Source organism: Scyliorhinus torazame, chromosome 3 (assembly GCF_047496885.1).
Source record: "Scyliorhinus torazame isolate Kashiwa2021f chromosome 3, sScyTor2.1, whole genome shotgun sequence".
Taxonomy (NCBI): Eukaryota; Metazoa; Chordata; class Chondrichthyes; order Carcharhiniformes; family Scyliorhinidae; genus Scyliorhinus; species Scyliorhinus torazame.
This window is the reverse complement of record NC_092709.1, coordinates 127,891,425-127,904,015: the sequence shown is the minus strand read 5'-3', so window position 1 is coordinate 127,904,015 and position 12,591 is coordinate 127,891,425. Positions and strand designations below refer to the sequence as shown.

Here is a 12,591-nt window from a genome sequence, read left to right as displayed (position 1 = left end):
GTTGGCGTATTGGGGTGCAAATTTGGTCCCCATGGCTGTTCCGTGCGTCTGGATGAAGAACTTGTTGTCGAAGGTGAAGACGTTGTGATCCAGAATGAAGAGGATCAGTTGCAGAATTGCGTCTGGAGATTGGCAGTTGTCGGTGTTGAGTACGGAGGCTGTTGCAGCAATGCCGTCGTCATGGGGGATGCTGGTATAGAGTGCCGAGACGTCCATTGTGACGAGGAATGTTCCTAGTTCAACTGGTCCATGGGTGCTGAGTTTCTGTAGGAAGTCCGTCGTGTCGCGACAGAAACTGGGCGTACCTTGTACGATGGGTTTCAAGATGCCCTCGATGTAGCCAGAGAGGTTCTCACACAAGGTCCCATTGCCTGAAACGATAGGGCGGCCCGGTGTGTTGGCCTTATGTATTTTTGGGAGGCAGTAGAGATCTCCAATGCGGGGAGTACGTGGGATGAGAGCACGTAGGGTGCTCTGAAGATCTGGATCCAAGGTCTTGATCAGTCTGTTAAGTTGGCGGATGTGTTCCTTGGTCGGATCTACGGGTAACTGTCTGTAGTGTTCTTGGTTGTTCAGTTGTCGGTATACTTCTTTGCAGTAGTCCGTTCTGTTCAGTACGACAGTGGCCCCTCCTTTGTCTGCTGGTTTGATGACAATGCTGCGGTTGGTCTTGAGAGCGTGGATGGCATTGCGTTGTGCTTGGGTGACGTTCGGGGCTGTCTTGTGAATGCGACTGATGAATCTGGCATTGACGCGACTCCTGATGGCTTGAGCATACATGTCGAGTCTAAGGCAGCGGCCTTCCGGAGGGGTCCAATTCGATTTAAAGTGAGGCAGCTAGTCTCACTCTCAATATGCGTTCCTGAGATCTAGCCAAGATGTTGGATCTAACTCCCTCGTCTTGGAGAACTCGGGTGAGCGCCGTTCAGTGCTGGTTTCCACAAATGGGGACCAGCGCAATGGCACTCGTGGAGGCCTCCAGGGCATTGGAGGTCCCCAGGTGCATGCCCCCTGGGCAGGGTAATACCCTGGTACTGCTGGTGCCACCTGGGCATCCTGGCATTGCCAGCCTGTCACCCTGGCAGTACCACTTGGGTGCCGATCTAGCACTGCCAAGGTGCCCATATGGCACCCCCAGCTGATAGGGGCACTGCCAGGGTGCCAGACTGGCACTGCCAAGATGCCAGGCTACATTTTTTACGCAGCGGTGATTGGGCTGTGATGTGCCTTGTGCAGGTGCCGGGGGTGGGGGGGGTTGGAGTAGATCGGGGGTCGCGTTGGGCGCTCATCCCATTAAGTCTGTTTCTCTCCGTAGAGGTTGTCAGAACTGCTGAGTATCTTTGGTACTTTTGTTTTGATTTCTTACATGGGCAGCGAGATATTCTGGCCACCATTCTCTCCCAGGGAGAGCAGCGGAGGCTGAGTTAGATTTCTGATCTACAAGGGTTCAAGACTTATAATAATAATCTTTATTGTCACAAGTAGGTTTACATTAAGGGCCTGGTTTAGCACAGTGGGCTAAATAGCTGGCTTGTTATGCAGAACAATGCCAGCAGCACGGGTTCAATTCCCGTACCAGCCTCCCCGAACAGGCACCGGAATGTGGAGACTAGGAGCTTTTCACAGTAACTTCATTGAAGCCTACTTGTGACAATAAGTGATTATTATTATTATTACTACATTAACACTGCAATTAAGTTACTGTGAAAAGCCCCTTGTCGCCACATCCCAGCGACTGTTCGGATACACGGAGGGAAAATTCAGAATGTCCAAATTACCTAACAGCACGTCTTTCGGGACTAGCGGGAGGAAACCAGAGCAGAAGGAGACTCAGATTTCATATACACTACCCCGTTAACCATCACCCAATTACGGGATGTGTGTGATAAAATAACACCATTCCTACCCACATCGGACCCCCACCAGTTCTTTGCTCGAGTAAAACAGCAGGCGACCATGTAAGGCCTGGATGAAAAGGAGCAAGTGAAGCTCACAGTTTTATGCCTCGACCCTTCAGTCGTGGCAGCCCTTCCCTCCCACAGAATGTAGGAGGAGGCACACTACAAGAAATACACACAGCGATCCTAGATGCGATCGGCTATAACAAAGGAGACCCCGTAGAAGGCCTAAACAAGTGTAGGCAAAAGAAGACCGAGCACCCCACAGCGTTTGCAGGACGCTTGTGGATACATTTTACTGCAGTTTTCGGAGAATTAGCCCGCGCCCGTTAATCCCCAGATAATATGGCCAAATGGACTCGCATCCTAGTCTCTCATGCGACAGAGGCAGGACAGAGAGCTTGCGCAAATTACGACCCCTCATACGAGGCCCACAACGAGAAATGGGTTTTGAAAAGATTGTCCCACACTTAGGAACAGTCCATCCAAGGCAAAACCGCATTTGTTGAAGCTGAGGAAGAACAGGCAGTCATGCACCCAGTTAGGACGCACCAGAACCCCGCATGGATAAATGAGGGCAGGAACAGCCCACAGCAACCCAAATCCCGGGAGTGTTACAATTGTGGACAATTAGGACACTATGCACGAGAGTGCAATGCGCCCCAGAAGCAGCAGAGAAACCAACAGACAGGCACCCTAAATAAGAATAGGGCAAAGCCAATCCACAGCGTTAGCGCTCGTTCAGCGAATGCAGACATGAACGGCACCGACTGACGGTGTTCGGGCTCCCCAACTTGGGTCAGCGACACCCTTTGGGACAAGTCCGGTAGACCAGTGGTGGCAGGCACAGTCCGGGGACATCCCGTAGAATTCCTTTGGGACACAGGAGGGTCCCGCACACGCTCAATTCGTCCACGATGTTTCAGCGAGACACGTGGCCCACCACCGACACCATTACATTCAGCGGTTTTACAGGTCTTTTACAGCAGGGACACATCACAGCCCCTGTAGCAATCGAGATAGGGAACATTAAAACAAAACACCCCATAGTTCTGGTCGATCTACCCCAGGCAGCCGAACACATCTTAGGAATTGACTTCATGAGCTCCCACAACCTCTCTTTTGATCCGGCAAATAAATGTGTATGGAGAATGGCAAAAGCAATACGGTTTTCCCCAAGAAGCAGAGGGAGAAATTTCAAAAGTTATACAGAGTTTGCTTGACCAAGGCATACTCCGATCAGTAGCCTCCACGAATAACGCACCAATTTGGCCCGTCAAGAAACCCGATGGATCATGCCGACTGACCATTGATTAATGGGAACTGAACAAAGTAACCCCAGTAGCAGCCCCACCGTATCCACGAGTCCCGAGACCATGCTCAAACAGGGACTACAGTCAAAACAAATTTCGGTTTTGGACATTAGCAACGGCTTTTGGTCCATTCCATTGGATAAAGCATGCCAATATAAATTCGCATTCACATTCCAGGGACAGCAGTATAAGTGGAGGTGCCTTCCACAAGGCTTCCACAATTCCCCCTCCATTTTACACCGACAGCTGGCAAATGGTTTAGCAAAATTTTCCCGACCTGATTGTCTGGTCCAATATGTAGATGATCTGCTACTACAGACAGACACAAAGGGAGAGCACATTTCGCTTCTTGCCGAACTTTTAGGACTCCTACAACAAATTGGCTGTCAAGTAAACCCCAAGAAGGCCCAGATTTTACAGGAAAAAGTGATTTACTTAGGTTCAGTAATCACACATGGCAAATGCGAGATTGAGCAGAAATGAACCGACTCGATCATGAAATTACCCCTGCCCCATAATGTCTCAGCCCTCCAGTCATTTCAAGGACTGGTTGACTACTGCCGAAACCATATCGACGGTTTCGCCACAAAAGCAGCGCCCCTATCCGAACTTCTCAAAAAACAAGCACCTTGGGAATGGCTTCCACAGCACACAGATGCTGTGGATGCTTGAAAAAGAGCCCTCAGCACAGCCCCCGCATTACAGGTCCCAGATCCACTTTTCCCCTATGCAATTGAGGTTGCAACTACCGACCGAACCCTTTCGGCCGTGCTCCTCCAAGAACAACATGATCTATTAGGCCCCGTGGCATACGCCTCACGCGTATTAGATCCAGTCGAGCAGGGACTTTCTGCCTGCGAAAGGCACCTGCTCCCAGTTTTTTGGGCAGTACAATACTTCGCCTACATTACAGGACTCAACCCCATCACCATTCTCACTGAACACACCCCAACACAGGTACTACTAGATGGTCGACTTAAGGATGGCACAGTCAGCCAGATCCGTGTAGCCCGTTGGACCCTTCTTTTACAGGGACGGGACATAACAGTTAAGAGAACCAAGACCCACACTTTCCAAGCCGATAATTTACAATATGCAGGTACCCCACATGAGTGTGAAATAATATCCACTAAACATAATACAGGACCCTTTATACCAAAGTCAGCTCCCCCGAAAGCAGGTACTACACCCCAGAGACCCCAGCCCACAGACACATGCACACCCCTTAGAATCTATGTGGATGGCTCCTCCACAGTTTTAAAAGGGAAGAGGATTACCAGTTGCTGTGTTTATGTAGAGGACACGCAGGGACGTGCCCTAGAAGAGATTTCGTTAAAATTGCCAGGACACTTAGGTTCGCAGGCAGCAGAACTGGCAGCCATAGCTCATATTGTAGATCACCCCGACTCATTTCCGACCCCAGCTGACATATATTTTGACAGTTTATATGTCTGCAACAGTTTAACAGAATTCCTACCCCTGTGGAAAACTAGAGGATTCGTTTCCGCAGACGGAAAGCCCCTACCCTCAGCTCCATTACTCCAACATATTCTGAAAACGACCAAAGATAGGAAATATGGAATCATCAAAGTTCGAAGTCATCATCGTTCATCCCCCCTGGTAACGTTAAAGCAGATGCCCTAGCAAAGGCAGGTTCCAGACACGGTCACTTTTGGAACCCCCCCCCCCCGAAAGCGCCCCAGTACACGCGGTTCAGGTCTCACAGACCAACATTCAAGATTTGGCAAAGGCTCAAAAAGAAGATGAGAAGCTCAGGGAAGTTTTAAAAGGCAACTTCCCAGCCCCTTATGATAAGTTTAAAAACGCGATAACCACACATGACGGTGTGATTCTAAAAGACAGCATTTATGTAGTCTCCAGCCAGGACAGGAATCAACTTATTTGTCAGTTCCATGACAACCATGGACACCAAGGCATTGAACCTACCCTAGCCCACCTCAGACCTCTCTGCTGGTGGCCTGATTTAAAGACTAATGTTACACATTACATTTATCTGTGCCCAGAACAATCCAGACTGATATGCAAGAAAGGTTCAGCTTAGTCACACCCGCCCCGTTAATGGCCCCTGGACGAATTTGCAAATATATAGGACCCCTACCCACCTGGAGAAATGGTTTTAAGTATGTGTTGGTGGTCATCGACACCTTCACAAAATCGGTGGAAGCTTTTCCATCCAGAACAAACACTGCCAAAACGACAGCTAAAATCCTCACTCAGCACATCTTTACAAGATGGGGCCTCCCACGCAGTATAGAGTCCGATCAAGGCTCCCATTTTACAGGACAAGTGATGAAAAACGTCCTCACAAGTTTCAGAATAAAGCAAAAGTTTCATACTGCATACCACCCCCAATCAAGCGGCATTGTAGAAAGGATGAACAGAACTCTAAAAGCCACCCTCAGAAAAATGGTGCAACAGCACAACAGCACCTGGGACACAGTTCTCCCATTTGCATTAATGTTCATTTGAAACACCGTATCCACGTCCACAGGATACACCCCCCCATACCCTCATGACCGGACGCACCATGAAAGGCACAGAATATTTATTAGGACTGGATTTGGCCAGCCCCACAGTCACCCCCCTCACGCATGAGAAAGCAGTACAACAGGTTATTGAAAATGTGAAAGCAGCCCAGCTTGCAGCAGCCGTCAGGCTTGGAACCCGCAAGAAACAAAGCAAAGTTTGCTTTGATAAAACAGTACACGCCACCGAGTTTTCAGTAGGGCAGCAAGTGATGCTATCCCTACACAACCCCAGTTCATTCCTTTCCCCCAAATTTTCCAGACTGTACTCCATCTCAGATAAAGTCAGCCCCTCTGTGTATAAGATCACATATCCGAATGGCAAGTCTGCGTGGTTTCACATAAACCAGCTTAAGGCTTATGGCTCGCAGAACAACCATGCACACCACATCTCACTTGCAGCAGCAGATGAGCACGCCCCGCCCACGAACGACGTATTCCTACCCTCCCCCAACCTGTCCAGCCCATCCTCAGACACAACTTCGACTCCACCCCCAGAGGCACAACTCCGTCTCTCCCTTCCTCCAACCGGCAGCGACAGTGACAGCGATAGTGACAGCCCCAGCACACCACACTACTATTACACCCCTGCATTAGGCCCCACTCCCAGCGAATCCAAACATGATTCCAGCGACCCCTTTGTGATAACGTACATCAAAGCCCCTGACCCAGACCAACCGCCTGACGATTATGGATTAAACCCTTGCAGCTCCAACCTCGACACAAGATTCTGGCACCGAGACAATTTGTTCAGGCTCATCCGGAATGATGAGATGGACCCCAATTCGCCCCAAGCAGCTTTAGCACGGTTACTACAGTCAAGAGTTTGACAGCCGGGAGAAGATGATGACATAGAGTCTGACTCCCACCAAACGAATCCCTTTGTGACTCTGTTCGCTATTGAGCAATGAGGTGTCCAGATGATGGTAAAAAGGAACGATAGAGATTTACGGTGTCCTTTCTCATGGAACCTGCACCATGTTTGTAATATATGTTTGTTTGTTACTGTGAAGGTTAAATGTTGTTTGTCAATTTAAAGTTTTCATGGCCCCACGCCACCACTCTTTTAACGCCCACTGGCAGTTAATGGAACAAGTTTGTCCGCGGACAACCAATCATAGCTACTCTTCTGATTCGAAGGTAATCATAAGAGGCAGCCCCCACAACGACCACAAATTTTTACCGTTCTTGCCGGTCGCTCAGGCAGTGGAGAAACGGCACTGGTCCCCGTCCTGCCTGAGGACCCCCATCTGGTCAGCTACGTTCGGGTAGAGCACATATGGCACTGATCACCGTCCTACCCGGGGATTCCATCCAATCTTACCCGCCACGGCCCATACACACCCCATTTTGGCTCTTTATGTTCAAAACTCTTTTGTTTCTTTATGGCAACTCTTAGGTTGCTTCCAGATGCTATTTACATCCTCAAACACTAGGATGGTAGATCACACAGGCTGCGAGACGGCTCGCACTGTATCAGTGTTTTTCTCGGATGTCTTGTCCCAAATATTTGGTTTTAAAAAAAAATGAGGGAGTCACAGATGGTGACCAATTATAATGGGTAATTGGCAATAAACGAGATCGTAAACAAGATAATAACAGAAATTATGCTTGTGTCCATAGAACTCGGGAACCTCAGGAACCTCAGAAGAAGAAAAGAACACAGAAAGGAAAGACGAAGACAACCATCATGCTCTACAGTTGGATCTTAGCGGGATCCCTCCGGTTGCGTGCGGACGCTACCCCACTGACCCTACCACACAGGCCGTGAATGTTTCCCACCCCTGCCATACACAAAACCCCGAGATACTTACCGATACACCGACCTGGTGTGACAAGTTCATCATCTGGTATTCCCTGTCATACATTGTGGAAGCACTTTTAGTACTGGCGATACTCTGCAGTGTCGTTCAGACCCTTAGACTCAGGAAATGGCGGAGGAAAGCCTCCCGCACCCCGGTATACACCCTCAGGTCCCCTATTTTCGGACTTCAACAAACCCCGCAACACCTTTAAGTGAATTCAAGTACATCTGTTTTTGTGTGTGTTCATTTCGTTTTAATAAAGAAATGTAAAACTCTGTGCTTGACTGCCAAGCCAGAGAGACCTGTGTTGCTGCTATTGTACAGTTTAAAACGTTGTAAATTATTTGGATTGATGGAGGATAGTTTAGTTAAGGACAGTTAGAGGTTCCATTTTTTTATTTTTGTAATGTATGCCTGAATGTCATAGTGCCCCGTAGAATTTTATAATGATGTACATAAAATAATTTAGGTAAATGTTGCAATTCATAGGACAGAGCAATGTGGAGCCTGTCAAGTGCTTATGGGTGCCCGACTCGGGAGGAGAACGAAGACGACACGGTAATGTGATCCTTCACGCTTTGCGTTGAGGATCACAAGGAGGGTGTGTAGCCATCTGGGATGGCCACTTCCAGAATACAAAATAGACATTTGCAAAGGTTGCAGGGAAGAATGGACAATGTTAAGAAAGCAAGCAGGCACAGAGCCTGTCTGCATATTGGAGAAACAGCTCCCAGACGAGACCGAAACTGTAGGCTCATTAGCATATGGATGGCCCATCTCCGGGAACAAAGGAAGATACTTAAGTAACCGATGTGGCCCCAGAACTCGCGGCGCCAGTTCCCCAAACCAAAAGCAGAAAACAAAGCAGGCCAACGGCCACCTAGGACACGCCCAGCCATCAGTGGCACCATTCCTTTATTGGTCAGGATCAATGCGAATGACCATTAAATGGCCCAATTGATTGGGGCCAAGTTCAAGGCCCACCCAAAAGTGTAAGAAGCCCCCTTCGGGTATAAGAAGAAGGCCCCAAGAGAGAATCGCTCTTTTGGAATCGGCTCTCAAAGCGGAGAGACCCTTCCACCAGCTACACCAGAAGCAAGTAAGTCCAAGGTCAACGCTCACTACCAGACGGACGACCTTAGCTGTTCCCCTTCATCACTTAGACCCCAGCAGCCTCAGACCCGAACAATGGCCATTGTTCCTCTGACTGAGTGGGCGCCCGAAGTTAAGTATAGGCTTTAGCAGTAGATTTTGCTTTGTACGGTATTTCACATAGAACATACAGTGCAGAAGGAGGCCATTCGGCCCATAGAGTCTGCACCGACCCACATTAAGCCCTCACTTCTCCCCTATCCCCATAACCCAATAACCCTTCCTAACCTTTTTGGTCACTAAGGGCAATTTAGCACGGCCAATCCACCTAACCTGCACGTCTTTGGGCTGTGGGAGGAAACCGGAGCACCCGGAGGAAACCCACGCACACACGGGGAGAACGTGCAGACTCCGCACAGACAGTGACCCAGCGGGGAATCGAACCTGGGACCCTGGCGCTGTGAAGCCACAGTGCTATCCACTTGTGCTACCGTGCTGCCCCAAGTAGTGATAATTTAGTTTGTAGTATTTCGTGCATGAGTAGATATTACTGTGTGTGTAAATAAATAGTATTGACTTTGAACTAACTAACTGGTGTACCGACTCTTTGATCAGTATTCGGATTTGAACCTTGTGGCGGTATCAAAAGATACCTGACGACTCTAGAGCAAACGTAATTAGAATTAAGGAAGGCAACCATATTGACCGCCATATTTAGAAACAACCAAAGAGAGCAACAGGGCTTTTCACTGTAACTTCACTGAAGCCTACTTGTGACAATAAGTGATTATTGTTATTATTATTACTACATTAACACTGCAATGAAGTTACTGTGAAAAGCCCCGAGTCGCCACATCCCAGCGCCTGTTCGGGTACACGGAGGTAGAATTCAGACTGTCCAAATTACCTAACAGCACGTCTTTCGGGACTAGCGGGAGGAAACCGGAGCACCCGAGGAAACCCCGGCAGGCACGGGTGAACGTGCAGACTCCACACAGTGACCCAAGCTGGGAATCGAACCTTGGACCCTGGAGCTATGAAGCATCAATGCTAGGCACTGTACCCCGTATGAGGCTGGACAGGAAAATGTAGTTACAGCCTAAATCAGATCAGCTATGATTTACTGATTGGTGGGACAGGCTCAACTGGCTGAATGATCTACTCCTGCTCCTAGTTCCCGTGATCTTACCATGATCTTTCAGTTTGTGTGGAGATGCTGTTCTAACCGCCAGGCATATAATCTTGGAAGCAATTTGACTCGAAAGAGATCCCTTTTAAAAATCTCAATAGTAAGAAATTACCATAAGCTTATTTTCATACATTATTATACATTAGTATCCAGAAAAGAAAATGAACTGGGGAGAATTTCTGCATTGCCCTTCTCATCTTCGGCTGTAACGGGGGAGGGGGGTGGGGGGGAGGGGGGTGGAGCGCTGAGAAATGGTGCAACGGGCAATTAATGACAATTCATTGGATTTCTGCTGATATTCTGCCGGCGTTATGGCAAAATGTCAGGAAATACTCCATTACCCAATCTCCTTTCCATCTCACAACACTCCCCAACCATAACCGTACACTCCCTCCATATCGCAAACTACCATCAACTTGGACCCCACCATTGAAATTACAGGCAAATGGATTTTTAGAAAGCTGCCAAGGGTATTAAATACTGAAAAAGAATTACCTCATATAGCTTAATACAGATTGCATCAATGAATCCGACTTGCATGCTAGGAATCTGATCACGTTTCTCTCGGTTCATTAAATCCTTCAAATAGAATTTTAAAAATTAATACAGGAGAATTGTCATTCAAAATGGAAGCAGTGTTGCCCTATCAAAGAAACATATTTACAGGAGAATTGCCATTCAAAATGGAAGTAGTGTTGCCCTATCAAAGAAACGCATTTACAGGAGAATTGTCATTCAAAATGGAAGCAGTGTTGCCCTATCAAAGAAACACATTCACATTTTAAAACTAAATGGCAGTTGTATTATTTACATCTAGATTGTGTTTGTGCGGAAATCGTAAAACTGATACATACAATGGGTTCGATTTTTAACTCCTCTCTCTCCTTGTCACCTTGTTCAAAAAATTCTGTTGCCACAAGTTCAGCTATCTGAAAAATGCAGTTGTAGGATTAAAACACAAAATTAACTATTTGCTAAAAAAACAACTGAATATGGAAAATCAGTTTTATTTGACAGGCATATTTTTATAACAAGGGCTGCAGTGATGGCTGAGCTACAGTCAAGTTGCAAAAAGGCACACATTTACTTAGATGGAATATTAATCCAGAGCTTGGTGTTGTAACATGTGGTGCTACAAAATGGCATCATGCATGGTCAGTTTCAGCCAGCATACTCCACAAGTGGTATGAACAAAAGATGGAAACTGTGAAAACATGAGAATGAATTGCCTTGGGTCACTTTTGCACACCTTCCAATGACTGGCTTAAGAGCACCATGGACGGGTTTGGTAGCAACAGGCTTACCTACCCACTCTCAATCATGAAACAGGAAAGGGAGGAAACCAATGTTAATTTATTTAGATCAGTATTAGATTTGCTGAGATTTGGATTATATGAGATTTGGCTTTTATGTCATCCATCTTAACCATTTGCAAACATGTAATAAATTAAAATAGCTGTAGATGGTGACAGCATAAAAGAGGTAAGTCTGAGTCCCACTGAGGCGTATGATCCAGATATTTAAATTCAAAAGTACTGGAGGGCCCCAACTCAAAATTTTACCATCACCCCCCTCCTCCTCCCTCCCTCCCTCAGATATCCTTCCTCTAATGACCTCTCAAACATCACCCTAACCACACACACACTCCCTCATCCCCTCCCCCCCTTGCCAGGGCCTGCAAGCTTGGCCTCTGTCAAGACCTTCAACCATGTTAAATGTTCCAGTACACATAAACAAGGTGCTAGAGAGTTGTTGGGCCTTTGATTGGCCGGCAAGCCTCTGAGGTAGGTATTCTTTTAAAAATATATATTTTTATTAAAGTTTTGCAAAATTTTAATAAACAATAGTAATAATACTAACACAACAAAATAGAGTGAACTGAGGTCGGTATTCTTAATTCAGACGGGCAGAAGTCCATCTTCCAGCCCATTCGCCATTAAATGCCTGCAAGGGCAGCCAGTGTTCCCTTCAACAGGCTCCCCCCTCATTCCTGCCAACCTTTCATATGGTGGGGGGGTTGATATCCTGTGAGGTTCCTCCCAATTAGAGGGGAGGCTCCATTTCCCGCAATCACCTGGGGAGTTTGTACTCCAAGGAGGGAAAGCGTGCAATATAGGGTTTGGCCCCTGAGGGGGTCGTAACAAAATCATTTTTAAAGAAAAATATATTTCAAACTCACGACCCTAAGAGTTCCATTTGTCTACCAATTGAATTAGCCAGGCTGCGTAGGAACTTTCTGCAAACTATCTTTCCAACCTGTTCACCAACTTTATAAAGCTTTGTGCATTCCACAGTTAGACAAATGAACTATTTGTCATTTAGCTATCTCTGAGTGCCAGTTTGGAAAGTGCTGAAAACAGTTCTTTCATCCACTGTCAAATCTGGAACGCGGGATCAAAATGGCAAGCTTTTAACTGTTCAGTAAATTTCAGTAACTTCATATAGCTGTGCCGTTGAGATGGGGAGAAACCATTTTCAACCATATTATCCGATAAATACGAAAAGAAAATCATTTAAAAACTGATGATTGACATTCCATTTGGATGGTTAAAGTTGCAGTGTTAAACTGGCCTGGGACCTAAACGGAACGTATTCATCATCTTGATGGGAGAAACTGCACATACGCAGGATACTGCAGCACGGGCCGAGTGCGCATGTGCAACTGTCACTGGTGCCTGGCCGCCGACGTCAGGGTTAGTGTTACACAAAACTAACAGAGGATAGTATGACTCCAAGTTCCCCTCCAAG

At 47.1% G+C, this 12,591-nt stretch overlaps 1 protein-coding gene across 4 annotated transcripts in view; it reads right to left on the bottom strand.

Annotated features, from left to right (window-relative positions):
• pde5ab (phosphodiesterase 5A, cGMP-specific, b) overlaps positions 1–12,591 on the bottom strand; it is a 225,694-nt gene that overhangs the window by 24,375 nt on the left and 188,728 nt on the right. For all 4 annotated transcript variants that reach the window (XR_011940169.1, XM_072496192.1, XM_072496190.1 and 1 more), the window contains exons 19-20: positions 10,698–10,772; positions 10,339–10,422 (exon numbers count right to left, since the gene is read on the bottom strand). Coding sequence is in view for 3 of the 4 variants with exons in the window: in XM_072496192.1 (XP_072352293.1) it covers positions 10,339–10,422; positions 10,698–10,772 (159 nt within the window). In the remaining variant the exon portion in view is untranslated. The remainder of the gene's footprint in view (positions 1–10,338; positions 10,423–10,697; positions 10,773–12,591) is intronic.